At 45.0% G+C, this 17,000-nt stretch overlaps 1 protein-coding gene across 1 annotated transcript in view; it reads right to left on the bottom strand.

Moving 5' to 3' along the window:
* The window catches only part of LOC134288647 (uncharacterized), an 18,356-nt gene extending 15,291 nt beyond the window's left edge, over nucleotides 1-3,065 (bottom strand). Inside the window, exon 1 of the mRNA XM_062854063.1 lies at nucleotides 8-3,065. Within this exon, the coding sequence (XP_062710047.1) occupies nucleotides 8-3,065 (3,058 nt within the window). The remainder of the gene's footprint in view (nucleotides 1-7) is intronic.
* Nucleotides 3,066-17,000: the final 13,935 nt, after the last annotated feature.

Genomic DNA, 17,000 nt, shown 5'->3' with positions numbered 1-17,000 from the left:
ATTCTGCCGTCCGCTCCCGGGTAGACGTCCGTCACGATGCCCCGGATCCAGCTCTTCCGCACGGCCTCATCGGTGATGTAAACTAGATCACCACACGCTAGTGGCGGCGACTCGGAGAGCCATTTCGTCCGCTGGTTGATGGATGGCAAATACTCGGACACCCACCGAGCCCACAGCTTGTCCGCCAGTCGCTGTGACCGCTTGTAGCGGTTTCGCAGTGCTTCGGCTTCACTCGTCGCTGGAACAGAACGCTCCTCGCTGATTGCGCCAACGCCGCGAACAAAGTGGTTCGGCGTCAACGCTTCCTCCGCTCCTGGTTCCAGGCCAACGTACGTTAGTGGCCGGGAGTTGATGAGGTCTTCGGCCTCCGCTATCGTCGTCAGTAGCACTTCGTCCGTTATCGTCCGCCCGTCATTCAGCACGGTCAGTGCTGCCTTCACGGAGCGAACCAATCGCTCCCAAACCCCACCCATGTGAGGTGCGCTGGGCGGGTTGAAATTCCAGCGGGTCCTGGAATCCGTGAATTGGTCCTCGGACTCGATCTCAATCCGCTGCACGATCGCCTTGCCTGCCGCTTGGAAGTTTGTGCCGTTGTCCGAGTAGAACTCTAGCGGCTTCCCTCTGCGACACACGAACCGCCGTATGGCCATCAGACACGCTTGAGTCGTCAGGCTGTGAGCGACCTCAAGGTGGACAGCCCTCGTCGTCATGCAGGTGAACAGGCAGATGTACCTCTTCTCTGATCTGCGGCCGACAGTAACAGTCAGCGGTCCGCAGTAGTCCACGCCGGTGTGGCTGAACGGTGGCAGATGCGGCGTCACTCGCGACTCCGGCAACGGAGCCATCCTCGGGTTCGACGGGCGACACTTCTGCACCTTGCACCAGACGCACATTCTTCCGATCCTCTTCAGTTCCGCTCGCAGATTCTGGACGTAGAAACGCTGCCGAATTTCGTTGACTGCGGTCTCCGTGTTCCCGTGAGCTACTTGCTGATGATAATGCTCGAGCAGCTTGTCGGTCACCGGATGCTTTTTCGGCAAAATAATCGGGAACCGCAGCTCGAATGGTAGCGACGATCCTTGCGCTGCTCTGCCTTCCATCCGTAGTACACCCTCGGCGTCCAGGAACGGGCTCAAGCTGTACAGGCTACTGCTCTTCTCCACTTGCTGCTGCTGCTGGTGCGACTGCTTCTGGTTCTTCGTCAATGCGCACACCTCGTCTCCGAAGCGATCGGCTTGGGTCGACCTCCACAGATACGCCTCCGCCTTCTGATGTTCATCCCGCTTCAGCGGCACTAGCTTCGTTCGCACATGCCTCTTCACAACGCTGCTGATTCTTGCAGTGGCCGGTACGACTTCGATCTCCAGCCCATCTCTTTTCCTTCTGCAGTTCGATGCAAACCGGTAGACGCACGCTACCGTCCGGACCAGAATCTTCCACTTCGAAAACCGCAGCGGGTCCACCATCGGCTCAGTGACTGCAATTTCGTGGAAATGCAAACACGCTCGGGTCTCCTCGCTAGTGTTCGGTGTCACTGCCTCTTGCTCCGGCCAAAAATCCTCCGTCTGGTACAGAAAGTCTGGGCCACGAAACCATGGTCCGCTTGGTCGCAGGCTGTGCGCCTTTTCCCACTTCGTTAACGCGTCGGCCACGTTGCATTTCGTCGGCACCCATCTCCATTCCGCAAGCTTCGTTAGACTGTGGATCTCGCCGATCCGGTACGCCACAAACTGCTTGTACCGACGGTGGTCGGAGTGGATCCACGACAGCACGGTCTTCGAGTCGGACCACATGAAACGCTTCTTTACCTCCAACGAAATCGTCTCGCCGACGGAGTTCGCCAACCTCGCTCCTAACACTGCAGCTTGCAGCTCCAGTCGCGGTATGGACATGTGCTGCAGCGGTGCTACCTTAGATCTCGCCATCACGAGCGAGCATAACGGCCCGGTGGCCGTCTCGATGCGGATGTACGCCACGGCACCGTACGCGTCCTGGCTAGCGTCTACGAAAACGTGCAGCTGTAGGCTGTCGTATCGCAGTGAAAATCCACCACGGAAATAGTATCGGGGAATGCGCACTTCGTCGACTTCTGGAAGCCTCCGGATCCAGTTACTCCACTTCTCCGCACACTCTTCATCGATCTGCTGGTCCCACTCACATCCAGTACGCCACAGGTCCTGAATCAGCAGCTTCCCATAGAACGTGAAAATGGACAACAGTCCTAACGGGTCGAAAAAGCTCATCACGCAGCTCAACAGGATCCTTTTGGTCGGCAGCTTTACGCCGGACAGGAACGGCTCCAGATCGTCTCTCAATTTGGTGGAGAACGAGAATTCGTCGCTTGCCGGGCTCCACACGATCCCCAGTACTCGCTCGGATCCGGACTCCTTATCCTCGCTGAACCGCACGCACTGATCCTCTTTTCGCTCTCCCATCGCATCCAGGAACTCTTCGGAATTGGAGACCCAGTTGCGGAGCTCAAAACCGCCTCTGGAGTGGACGTATCGTACTTCCTTCGCTCGTTTCACAGCTTCCTCGATCGTGTCTACGCTGTCGAAATAATCGTCGACGTAGTGGTTTTCGACGATGGCCACCGCCGCCGCTGGAAACTGTCCTGCAAACTCCTTCGCGTTCAGGTTCTTGACGTACTGCGCCGAGCATGGCGAGCTCGTCGACCCAAAAGTGGCTACGTCCATCACATACACTGTCGGCTTCTCCGACGGATCGTTTCGAAACAGAAACCTTTGCGCTCGCTTGTCCTCATCTCGAATCCGCAGCTGGTGATACATCTCCTTTATGTCTGCTCCGAAACCGACTTCTCGCTCCCGAAACTTGCATATCACCGCCGGCAGGGCAGTCAGCATATCCGGCCCCTTCAGCAACTTCGAGTTGAGCGACACTCCTCTAACTTCCGCTCTGGCGTCCCACACCAGACGAAACTTCTCCTTTCTCGGGTTGTAGACGATATTCAGCGGAACGTACCACACCTTGCTGCAGTCCAGCGCTAGCAGCTCCGACTCCGACGCTTCGTGTGCGTAGCCTTTCACGAGATAGTCGGCGATCATGGTACGGACTTTGACATACAGCTCGGGATCCTTCCGCAGGCGTTTTTTTTTTTTTTTTTTTTTTTTTTTTTCTAAACCATAGGGGGATAAATCTGCTCATCAGACACCCTAACAGGAAGGTTAGGGTAGTGTGGGGATGAGGCCGTCTTCTACAATGCCGGTAGAAGCCAGGACTACTCTCTCCTCGACCCACTAAAACACATTCCTATGGTCGCCAAACCCTACGTCTCTCCGGAACCACCAAGAAGGTATTGCTTCAGAGAGGGGCTAGTGCATATCGCACCCTCAAGGTTAGCTGCCGTAGCCTAGCAGCAACGAACATCGATGACTCGCACTGGAGAGTCCATCACGATAGCATGCTGGCGCTTAGCCAGTTTCCCGAGTGGTCCTCGCCACTCCCTTTGTCCACGGAAGGCGGGCAGGGTCAACCCCGCCCGCGCCCTACTGCTGAGCGGACATCAAGAACTGATGCCCACATGCAACCCGATCTGACCTGCTGAAGGCAAGGGTATCACTACCCTTCAGGCCTTATCAGCTGCATCCGTAGGTTGCAGACAGCAGGGTCTCACCTACCCCGACCCTTGCCGGGGACCCCTTTCCAACCGCGGGCTCAGATCCAACCCAGTAGACCGACGCCACGACAGCACCGCTACCGGGACTTCCTCTCCGCGGCCACTTAATCGCTGTAAGGGTCGATCTCGACCGCAGGGCACCGGTATGACCTACGAAGCCGACTTCGAACCCCTGGACCACCTCTTGTACTGCATCTGGACTAGCCATTCTCCGAGTCCACACGCCACCTCCTTTGTAGCTCCCAGACGATATGGGTGATAGCCGTTGAAACGGCATTCCAGCTAATCTCATCCCTACACATTCTCTGGACCAAGTTGTCCGGAGTTGTGTCCTCCCCGCATGTGGCAAGCATGCGGTCACGCATTGTGCGAAAACGCGGGCACACGAACAAAACGTGTTCCGCCGTTTCCTCTAAACCATTGCACACTGGGCATTCGGGAGAATCCGCATGCCCGAAACGGTGTAGATACTGTCGGAAGCAACCATGACCTGTAAGGACCTGTGTCAGGTGGAATGAAACTTCCCCATGGCGCCTATTAATCCAACTATCTACCCTCGGTATCAACCTATGGGTCCACCTTCCTTTGGTGGAACTGTCCCACGCGCGCTGCCATTTGACCATAGAGGCCATCCTGACAGTCTTGCGTATGCCTCTTGTGCCGCGCATTTCGAAGCACTCCATATCCTCACTGATAAGAATGCTGATGGGCACCATACCAGTAATGACACAGAGAGCGTCGTGTGACACGGTACGGTACGCGCTTGCAACCCTCAGACACATAAGCCTGTAAGTACTTTCCAGCTTCCGTCGGTAGCATTCAGTACTTAGCGCGGTACCCCACGCCGGGCCGCCATACCTAAGTATGGACGTAGCAACACTAGCCAGAAGCTTGCGCTTACTGGCGTACACCGCTGAGCTATTGGACATCATCCGGGACAGTGCCGCAATAGCTGTGGAGGCTCTTTTACAGGCATAATCGACGTGGCTACCGAAGGTAAGCTTATCGTCGATCATCACGCCCAAGTGCTTGACAGAGCGCTTCGACAGGATAGTGCACTCTCCTACACTGATCTCCGTCTGCTGCGCCGACTGCATGTTGTTCACAACCGTCACCTCTGTCTTGTGGTGAGCCAGCTCCAGTTTTCTGGACCGCATCCACGCCTCCACAACCTTGATCGAGTGGTCGGTAGTCAACTTCACCTCCTCGATCGTTTCACCGTAGACTTCGAGCGTAATATCGTCGGCAAATCCGACAATCACCACTCCCACTGGGTACTCTAACCTCAACACCTCGTCGTACATGACATTCCATAACACCGGACCCAGGATGGAACCTTGCGGGACTCCTGAGGTTATGTGAAAGCACTTCCGACCCACCTCTGTGTCGTATACTAGTACGCGATTCTGGAAGTAGCTTCCGAGAATCTTGTACAAGTACTCCGGTATCCCCAGACGCAAGAGCGCATCAGCAATAGCAGCCCAACTGGCGCTATTAAATGCATTCCTTACATCCAGAGTCACTACCCCGCAAAAGCGAATTCCCCTCCTCTTAGGCTCGAGTGCTTTCTCGGCGGTTTTTGTAACCGACAAGATAGCGTCTACGGTGGACCTCCCCTTCCGGAAGCCATACTGGTTGCTCGAGAGACCATTTACGCCCTCAGTGAACTTCAACATTCTATTGAGGATGATCTTTTCAAGCACCTTCCCCGCCGTGTCAATCAAGCATATTGGTCTATATGCCGACGGGTCTCCGGGTGGTTTCCCCGCCTTTGGCAATAGTACCAGGCTCTGCCTCTTCCAAGCTTCTGGGAAAACTCCCTCGTCCAGGCATTTCTGCATAGCAGACCTGAACATCTCGGGAGCTTCTGCAATAGCTACTTTTAAGGCCAGGTTCGGAACTCCGTCCGGACCTGGGGCCTTACCTACGCTAAGGGACTTAGCTATCCCCGCAAGTTCCACATCGGTGACCCTTTCCTCATCGCCAGCCCCAGTCCCCGGCTGTCCTACGAAAGGAGGCCAAGGACTAGGATCATGACGCGGAAAAAGTCCTCCAATGATCCCCTCCAACATCTCTGGAGATTGCTCTGTAGGAGCCATCACACCTCTCGTCTTGGCCATAACGATCCTGTAGGCATCACCCCACGGGGTCGTATTGGCGCTCTGACAGAGACCCTCAAAGCAGGCCTTCTTGCTTGCTCTTATCTCGGTCTTGAGCGCGGCTTTTGCAGCGGCGAACACCACCCGCCGTTCGTTTCGCTCTTCCTCTGATCGTGCTCGCTGCATCCGCCGCCTAGCCCGTAGGCAGGCGCGGCGCAGGTCCGCAATCGCGTCGGTCCACCAGTAAGCCGGTGGCCTCCCATTTCTAGGGTGGACTCTCCTAGGCATGGTCGCATCACACGCACGTGAGAGCACCGCTACCAGCTCGTCGCCGTCTAAACCGAGTAAGTTTCGCTCACGGCGGAGCGCTTCCCTAAATACCTCTTCGTCGAAGTATGATGTCTTCCACCTACGAGGGCTTGGCCTTGGCCTAGCCGCCTCTTCTTCTATCCGCTGTCTGCTGTTGTTGTAGTCGATACTGTAGCGAACCGCCAGGTGGTCGCTGTGAGTGTAGCCATCATCTACTCTCCAGTTCGAACTACTTGTTAGGCCAGGACTACAAAAGGTCACGTCAATAATTGACTCCGCTCCGTTTCGACTATAGGTACTCTTGGTACCGACGTTAGCCAAGTCGACATCTAAGATGGCCAGTGTTTCTAGCAGGATCTGACCCCGCTGGTTCGTGAAACGGCTTCCCCATTCCACAGCCCAGGCATTAAAGTCACCCGCTAGGCGTTTCTCCAAACACATCAGCCGCTTCACCGCCATAGGGTAACTGTCGGGAAATTCGATGTTGTCGTCCTTCCACAGCAAACCCGTCTCGAAACGATCGCCGATCCTCCTCGTCGTCTTCTTCAAAATCTCCTTCGCTCTTCTGTCTTCTTCCGTCTCCGGAAGCAAGGCGATGGAAATGCCGGACTCCTCCAGCGTGTAGTGACTCTTCAGGAGATCGTGAAGCTCCTGATTGGACACCGGGCTGCACGAATGATGCGCGACCATTCCGCTAGTCACGTTTCCCGGTCCCGTAGGCCCGCCCGTATAAAAATGAACCGTTGAACCTATTGTGAAAACTGTAGACAAACAAAAAAATCTCATGTTAACAACGTTTTCTATTGTAAGTGTACTGTACAGCACATTTCAAAATATCATTCGTTATAACGATTACAATAGATTAACATTAGATTTCATTGTTACAGTGTTTTCTATGGGCATACAGTAGATTAACATAAGATTTCATTGTTACAGTGTTTACTGAAGACATACAGTATAATCACATTAGATTTCATTGTTATTTTTCATTAAGTTTCACATCGAACTCCATGGCACTCAATTTGGCCGATTTGGCGTAACCCTCACACATTTTTGTGTTTGAAATTTTATGCGTGTTTGTTTTGATGTCCTCCGGGTGTGTGAAGCGTAGCGTGTGAAGTGATGGAAAGTTTGCTGCTTCCGATCGAATTCTGCGTGCGCCGATAAATCTCGGTACCCGATTTCGGAATAACCACTCGTAAGCGCTTCGGTTCCGACTCCAAACGCCCGACGGAGAAGTGGTGTGCTGTTGCTGCACGGTGCAAAGGCGGACCGAAACAAGCTACTACGCTACTACTGCTGGGACGAGTTTTTCTGCTGCAGCCCAACACGGTCGCCTTCAAGGCGGAGCTGCAAAAGCTCGATTGATTCGGCGAAACTACACGGCCAAGTCTACTGCTGCTGCTGGAAAAACCCATTGTGGGCCGGTGTGCGGTAAATACGATATTGCTTTCGTTGTATATTTCAGTAAATATTTATCTGATTGCAATTCTGATTCTAGGGTGGTCAAACTTCCGGACATACATTTGGAGTATGGATTTGCCATTTGGAGCATAGCAGCGTTTAATATGAACAATCCAGTTCGGTCGTTCCGCCAGGGAGTGTCGCATCAAATATCAACTGCGGCGTTCGTATGCTGTGGACGGACCTGTTCAAGAAGGACGTGAGAGCAAGAAATCGTTACGCCAACAACTGAGTTGCAAGGGGTGGAGATCCACCACAAGTTTTTAAGGGCATTCCAATTAATACGTAAGGGTACAGCCAGAGAGGACGCGTCACGTGACACGACGCGGATTTTCCATGCGATTTGACTCCTTATTATTGATTGTTATTCCTTTGCGTGCAAATTTCCGCGTCACGCGCCCACTCTGGCCGGCACCTAAAACCAGAGGGTACGCCACAAGTTTTCAAACCAGAGGAAGACGGTAAGATTTTGCGTTTCGTTTTTTGTCTTTTTTCGGCGTTTTTTTTAGAATATGAGTCACGCCGAGAAAAGTTGAATGGTCGAATGGAATGCCGCAAAGTAAGTTTATTTAGGATTTGTCTAAAATTATGTCCCAAAAAGTATTTCAACCGTACGAATAAGTTTAAAAAAAATAATATAGAGGAACTTACGTATTTTCGGCATTTTTCTTCGCCATGGCTTTTTTCAAACCTCCATTGGCGTAGCTAGGGGGGGTTCCAGGGGTGCCTGGCACCCCCTAGAACAAATTTGGCACCCCCTAAAATTTTTCCTTGAGTCATCTAAAATTTAAAACTTACCACAATACTTCAAATATTTTTTAATGGTACATTTGAAAAAAACTTAATCACACCCGAAAATACTTATATACCTGAACAATCTCCATGGATTCCTCCAGTAATACCTCTATCTATTCATATAGTGATTTCTCTAGGCTTCCTTTATGGATTCCTCCCTATATTTCTTCAATAAACTTCCCTTAGAATTCTCCAGGCAGTCCAGATGGGGTTGTACATACTAGAAATTTCTGCAAAGATTGGTCCAACAATTTCTCCTAGGATGTCTTTGGAAATTCTTATTTTGACACTTTTCGGAATTCTTCTAGGGATTCCTCTAAAAATGTCTATTGGGATTCCTTAAGGAATTCCTATTGGTATTATTCAAGACAATCTTCCTGGGATTCTTTCAGAAGTTCCTCCGGTGATTCTTCCAGGAATTCCTTCAGAGATTTTATTCAGAGATTCTTCCAGAAATTTCACATGGAATTCCTCCTGGAGCTTATATTGGTCTTCCTTTGGGAATTATGGCTAGGATTCCTCAAGCAACTCCTGCTGTGATACTTCCAGCAATTTCTCTTAGAACTCCTCCAACTTAAAACTCACTGTGGTACCTTCAGGTATTCTACCAGGGAAGTTGTTCCGGAAATTCTTCCGGAAAATCTCCCTGGGATTTCTCTAAAAATCTCTTCGATGATTCTTCCAGAGATTTCTTGAATGATTTATCCAGGACTTTCTCCAGAGGTTCTTAGAGAAATTCCACAGGGGATTTCTCCAAAAACTTCTATTGACCTTCCTCCACGAATTCCAGCTGGGATTCTTCAAGCAATTCTCATTAGGACTCCTTTAGAAATACTTCTAGGGATTTCTCCTGGCATACTTACTTGCTGCAATACTTTCGGGAAATCTTTCTGAGATTACCATAGATTCCAGAAATCCCTCCTGGAACTCCATAAGGGATTCCTCCAGTATACTTCTACCAATTCTTTCCAGGAGTACTGTAGGTATTCCTCCAGGAATTTGTTAGAGGAACTTCTCTTAGGATACCCGGGCATTCCTGATTCTAGGATATCTGTTGAAATTATTTCTATGATAAATACCTTCTGGAGTTCGAGGAATTCCTCCAGGTATTCCAGCTGGGATTACTCAAGCAGTTCCTGCGGTTATTCCAGTTATTCTTCCTGCTCCAGAAATTCAAAGTGTGGTACTTAAGAAATTATGCTACAGATTCTTTTAGAGATTTCTCCTGGCTTTTTCTGAGATCTTTCCAGGCAAACTTCCTGGAATTCTTGCAGGAATTCCTTTGATTGTTTTGTCATGGAATTCCTGCAGAAACTCCTTCCTCCAAGAATACCTCAAACACCTTCTCCTGCGGATCTTCCAGCAATTTCTCCAGAAATTCTTACTGTGATATGCCCAGAAATTTTTCTAGTGATTCCTATACAAATTGATCCTAGCATTGTGGCTGGAAGTCTTCCGGGATATCTTCCTGAGATTTCTTCAGAAATTCCCCCTGCGATTCCTTCAGGGCCTTCGCAATAGATTGTTCCAGAATAGCTCTACCGGTTCTTGCAGGAACATCTCTAGGTATTCCGAAGATTTTATCTTTGGATTCCCCCCGGCATTCCTGATGGGGATTCTCTAGAAATTCCTGTATAGTGTCCTCCAGCAATTCCTCCTAGGATTTCTGTTGAGATTTCTACAATGATACATCCCAGAATCCTTCTAATAATACCTCCACATATTTTTTTTCTGTGATTTCTTAAGAAGCTCTCCAGTGATTCCACCAGGAATTTTTATCCAAGACATTTTATCCAAGGATTCTTTCATAAATTTCTCATGGGATTCCTCCAGGAACTCCTCTTGGTCTTCCTGCAAGAATTTCGGCTGGATTTGTCAAGCTATTCCTGCTGTAGCTCTTCCAGCAATTCCTCCTAGGACTCCTCCAGAAATTCTTACTGTAATACCTCCCGGAATTCTTCTATAGATTCTTCTAAGAGTTGTTGGGATTATTCAAGGCTATCTTCCTATGAGCCTTGCCTTCGGTGTATCCTCCTGGAAATCCTAAAGGATTTCATTCCTGGGATATCTCCAAATATTTATCTTTGTTTCAGCAATGCCTCCTATGTCTCCTCCTGAAATTTTTACTACGATACCCGCAGGAATTCTTCTAGGGATTTCTCCTGCCATTCTTGCTGGAATTCTTCTAGCAGTTTTCCTAGGATACTTCCAAAAATGTCGTTGTTTCTTCCAGGGATTTTTCTAAAGACTCATCCAGGAATTCCTCTAGAGTTTTTATTCATGGATTACTTTAGAAATATATCATGATATTACTCACGGAAATTCTCTTGGCCTTCTTCAAGGAATTCCAGCTGAAGGAATCCCAATATAAATCTCTAGAGGAATCCCTAAACCAGTGTCGGGAATAGTAGGAATTTCAGGAGAAATGCTAGGGGGTATTGCTAGAGACATCCCTAGTGAAATCCTATAAGAATGTACGAGAAATACTTGTAATTAATTAGAAAGCACAGAATGTTGCTAATTGACAAATTGTGAGATAAATAAAAAAATCGCGATTTGGTGGGATTTGAACACACGACTTCGTATTCGCTAGACCGCAGTATGGCCATTTCTTTGAGGGCATGATTGTTTTTTTTAATTTCTGCGGTCGTTTCATTTGAATTTAATCAGCAATTTCTTAGAATTTGTTTTCCTAGAATTTCAATAGCTATTCCTCTGAAATTATTTCAGCAATTTCTTTTTCAGTTATTTTGCAAATTTCTCAGGCATTTTTTTCTAGAATTTCAATGGCTATTCCTCTGAAGTTATATCAGCAATTTCTTTTTCAATTATTTTGCAAATTTCTCAGGCAATTTTATCGTGATTACTTTTGTTATTTTTATGATTTAATTGTAGTTATATTTATTGCTTCCAAAAATGGCTGAATTGGAAATTTAGAAATTCTAAACTGGGCTTGCTCGAAGAAAATCCTATGAAATTCACGAAAAACTTCCTGACAAATTTTCCATTACGTTTGCCCTAGAACTTTCAAAGTAGTTGCCAAAAGAATTCATATAAGAAAAAGTAAAGTAAAATTCCTAAATAAAATTTTAAGGCTTTTTAAAGAAATTGGCCAAATCCAATCTCAAAATAAATTGCTGAAATATATATTCTATGAAAATTTCCACAAACATTCACAAAACAATTTTCAAAGAAATTCTTAAAGAATTTCCCGGAATCATAAAAGGATTTTCAGAATAAAATTTGGAAACAATTCCAAAAGTAATTGCCGTAGTATCACCATGACAGAATTTTTAAAGAACCGCCAAAGTTTTTTTTCAAATAAATTCTCGAAGGAAATCTTTGAGAAATTTACCGAATCAATTTCCAAATGAATTACCGAAGAAGTTCCCAAATTAATAAACGAAGTTTTCAAAATTTCCAAAGGAGTTGCTGATGCAATTCCCAAATAAATTTTCAACGCAAGTAACATCGAAACTGCCGAAGGGTATTCCAATCGGAATTACTGAAGGAATTCATTACATAATTACTGAAGCAACCTAGAAGAAATTGTCTAAAGATTTTTCATTAAAATTATAGAAGCGATTTATAAACGATTTTCCGAAGGAGTTTTCGAAGGAATTGGCGAAGGAATACCGAATACATAGTATAGATAATGAAAGTCCAAAAAATCGACGAAAATCCCAAAAAAGTAGAATGACTTGCCGAAGACATTTTCAAAAAAATGTGAGGAAGTTTCCAGAGTCATTGTTAAATGAATTACACAATAAAAGAATTCCCAAAAGAATTGCCTGAAGAGTAATTGGAGAATTTTAAAAAGCAAATATCAATAGAATTGTTGACATTAACAAAACAATGTTTGAAAGACTACTAAAAAATTGGCGGAACAACTCCCGAGAAAACATTTCAAAGGATTTGCCAATGAAGTAAAAAAGCCAAATAAACTCCTAATGGAATTGCCGAAGAAATTTCCAAAGTAATTTTCGATTAATGTTTTCAAAGTATGCTTGAAAGGTGTTCAGTATCAAATTCCAAACGTTTAACCAAAAAAAAAAAATTCCTAAAGAAATAGCCGAAGGAGATTCAAAGATATTACCGAAGATATTTGCCAAATCCAAAGCAATTGCTGGGATATTTGCAAAAAAAGACTTAATTGAAATAAATTGCAAAACAATTTCCAAATAAATTACCAGGAATATTCCCTGAGGTAATACCGAAAGAATGTTTTGCCGAAAACACAAATGTCTTGTATTATACGTACAAACCAGACACGATTATTCGAAATGTACGAAGCTGAAATTTTGACTGATTACTACAATGTTGGTTTTATTAAAAAATTTTAAAATTTAAAATTTTAAAAATTTTAGTAAAATTTTGAGCTTTATACACAATTCCTTTCAACAGATATCAATTCATTCGAAAACATAATTTGGTGCGAGCACCAGAATCCCGAAGAGAAAAATCGAAGTTCGCTCGCACCAAATTCCGGATTTCAGTCCTGAATATGCAATTTTTAGTATTTATAACTCTTTCAATTGTTCTTGAAAACTATTTTAACAAAGAGGATGTCACAATGAATACAAGTTACACGCAAATTTGTGAATATTGTATGGTTTCAGAGATTTAAACTTGCTCTGAAAATGTGTTCTTACGGACCTGATTATTTTCAATCCACTAAACAAAGGGGTTGTCTCGATGATTGTTAAGTTCAAACTGAAACTACAAATTCCATGTATAATGCGCAATCAAGTTATCAAGTTTTCAAACCCCTCACATGGCGGGGAAAGTGTTAAATTTGTGCAATGGTTCGGATTTAAAAAAAAAAGTGTTCTTTAAAATATAGCGCGTTCAAATTTGCGTGCTATTTTTTCCGCTACGCAGTATATCATTATTTCATGAAAAAAAATTGATAATGGTTCGGTATTTCCTTTTACGAAAAAGAAGCAAAACAACCTGGAAGCCACTGGCACCCCAAGGCACCCCCTACGAAAAAATCCTAGATACGCCAATGCAAACCTCAACTCAGAGTTGACCTCAAATCCTTCCCAACCGAGCTGAATTATATGGCCAAGTTTCAGGCAATTTGGCCGACAAAAACCCCCATGAAGAGAACAAACCTGCAGATTATACCCAAAGTCACCCTACATAAAAAGCGTGTATATTTGGTATATTTAACTCAGTATTAGCTTGTTCTCTGTCACTCCACATGAATTTTATCAAAAACGAAAACTGACCCATTCATTAACTGAGTATAACTTTCCACTGGAATAAAATGTTTACCGCCACACGCAAACAACCTAGCACTATCGCTGTCTGACGAATTTCTAGTCATACAACAAAAGAACCCATAATTTTGATTGATTTGTAGTTCCGTGCAGTTAACGTCACTTGTCTATGAAATGAACGCTGTGTCGATTTTTTTTTAGTTAATATCGAGGTTAATATTTAATTACTTTGCGGTATTCCCATGCAGCGCATTTATTATCGGAGAGAGAGAGCATAGAGAGTAAGTAATTCTACGAAAAGCCGTAAAATGTATACTTCAGAATGAGCACGACCCGTCTATTTACCAAATCTAAAAATAATAATGAAAGCAAGAAGTAATGCTAGTACGTAAGAGTATGTAATAGTCGAGGTAATAGTTCAACATAATTGTAAAATAATGCAGAAAAAATTCAATATAAAGCCCCTGAGATTTTCCCGGTTTTGACGAAAATATGAAAAGCTTTTATTTAGAATTTTAATTGACTGCAATCATTCAATTCATATTAAACTTGTCTAGTGAAACATAATTAAAACCATATTGAACAACGAGTAGGTGACAGCATACACTCTAATATTATTTTACACAAGATATTCACAATAGCAGTAGTGGGGACACTACACTTGTTACTGAATTAGAACCATCTTTCGCATTTGGTCGCTTTGCAACGTCTTCTAATATAGGATCGCTCTTCAAGCCTGGAACACATGCGTGCGTTTGAGTTAAATTCTATAGTTATCCCTTAGATTAACTATCAAATTAGACGCAATTGCATGCTGTATTCCGCAAGCTGTTTATCAAGTGTCTATAAGTGCTGCAATAATGGTTAAACACGCTGTAATGTTACATTTGTACCTCATCACCCACTGAATGCAGCTACATTAGTGGACTAATAACACTTAGCGCGCTGGGCACGGTTCCCATATGCCGCTCATAGTGTTGCCACATATAATGCTTAGTTTGCTAAACCCAGTTATCTGGCTGGTGGGGCATGGGAGCCTAAGTTTCGACCATCAATGCAATCAGACGTTATTTGAACTACGACGAGCGATCCGAATATTTGAAGAACTATTCAAACCGAGATTCAAACTATATAGAAGCTTGTGTATAGTCAACATTTAACAAACTTAATCTATGCAATATTTTGCATATTAACGTTTCGAACGATCTTCAAGTATAGGTTCAAGTTGTAGTATATCGAGTTTTTTTAGTGCTACAATAATGGTTAAACACGCTGTAATGTTACTTTTGTACCTCATCACCCACTAAATGCAGCTACATTAGTGGACTAATAACACTTAGCGCGCTGGGCACGGTTCCCATATGCCGCTCATAGTGTTGCCACATATAATGCTTAGTTTGCTAAACCCAGTTATCTGGCCAGTGGGGCATGGGAGCCTAAGCTTCAATCATTAATGCAATCAAACATTACTCGATTTACGACATGATTGATCCAAATATTAGATAATTGTTCGATCTGTGTTCTTAAAATGTAGCCCTTAATTTAGCATAAAATATACAAGCTTCTAGTCCAAATGCATAAAGTTGGTTCAGATTCACTGTTTTTCAGATTTTTTCAAGCAATCAGTAACAAAAATAAAAAGCAGAAATAGATCAAACCATTCCAAAATGTTCATATTCGTTTGTAAAATAAAACTATTCCAAAACATTAGAATTTTCTGTTTCACAATAGAAAACAATTCCCAAACCATTGGATTTACCGTGGGCAAAACAGTATGTTCCATAATCACAATTGAAAGCAATTCCAAAACAATAGAATCTAATGTGTAATTAAGTCACTGCTCAAAGAACAATATGAAAACATAAGAATCATCTGTATCACAATAGAAAACAATTCCTAAACCATAGAACCAAACGTGGAACCAGTAATAAAATTACTACTCCAAACAATACGTTTATCGTGCAATTCACTGTTTTAAACATTTCGAAAACATAAGAATCTTCTGTATCACAATAGAAAACTATACCCAAACCATTGAATTCAATGTAAACACAGTACAAACAGTATGTTCTGTTTCACAATAGAAAACAATTCCAAAACAATTGAATCAAGTGTGGAACCATCAATAAAATCACTACCCAAAACAATACGTTTACTGAGCATTTAATTGTTTGAAACAATTCGAAAACATAAGAATTTTCTGTTTCACAATAGAAAACCATCCCCAAACCATTGAATCTAATGTAAAATCACAGTTCAAAACAGACAGTTCTCGGCATATTTAACAGTTCAAAACAATACAAATACATAAAAATCTACGGTATATTTGATTCCACGAATATGTATTAACAACATTTCATTTACATTAGAATCTTCTGTTTTGCGAAAAAACTTGTATGGAAAAAAGTCATTTTTTGTATTGTTACGATACTTAACAACCTATACAATTCAATGTGAAATGCTCATTCACATTTGCTTCTATTGTTAGAAACATTAGATTCTATTGTTTTTCTATTGTTATTTTAACATTGAATTCTATTGTGAGAGCATGGTTTTCAATGGTACTGTTACATAAGAATCCTATGTTTTTCTATTGTATTTTTTATCCGGGTACTTCTGCCGAAGTCCGTTCCGAAGATTATCGAGACACTGCGCATGTTGTACGGCAGGCCGGAGCGACTGCTCAATATGCTGTTGGCGAAGGTGCGCAATGCAGCGCCACCGAAAGCGGATCGGCTGGCGAGTTTTATCAGCTTCGGAGTGGTAGTGCAGCAGCTTGCCGATCACCTAGAAGCGACCGGACTAACGACGCACTTGGTCAACCCGATGCTGATCCAGGAGCTGACGGAGAAGCTACCGGCTGGCACCCAGCTGGAATGGGTGCGGTATCGCAGGAAGAGCAAAGTGGTGACGTTGCGGACTTTATCCAACTTCCTGTCAAGAATTGTGAGGGACGCTAGCGAAGTTGCTGCGTACGGAGAAGGAACCCCCCGTTCCCAAGAATCCGTTTCGAAAAGAGGATCGACGAGCAGAACGCACGACGGCTACGTGCACTCGCACGACGTGGAAGAGAATAGGAGTTCGAGTCCACCCAGGAGGGAGAGGAAGCCCTGCCGGATTTGTGGCAGAGTGGATCACCGGATCCGGAACTGCGAGAAGTTTCGGAGGCTCCAGCTCGGAGAACGATGGGAAGTGGTGCGCAGGTGGAAGCTATGCCAACTGTGCCTGAACGAGCACGGTAACGCCGGCTGTAAACTTAGCTTCCGCTGTAACGTTGAAGGCTGTAAGGAGCGACACAACCCGCTGCTCCATTTCGTCAGGCCAGCCGCAGGACTAAACTGCAACGTTCACGCCGCGCAGCCGAAACAAATCGTGATCTTCCGGATGATGCCCGTCACGCTGCACTGTGGCAAACACTCCGTGAACACTATCGCGTTTCTGGATGAAGGATCATCGTACACACTGGTCGAA

The sequence above is a fragment of the Aedes albopictus genome, chromosome 1 (assembly GCF_035046485.1).
Source record: "Aedes albopictus strain Foshan chromosome 1, AalbF5, whole genome shotgun sequence".
NCBI lineage: Eukaryota > Metazoa > Arthropoda > Insecta > Diptera > Culicidae > Aedes > Aedes albopictus.
This window is presented reverse-complemented; position numbering and strand designations above follow the sequence as displayed.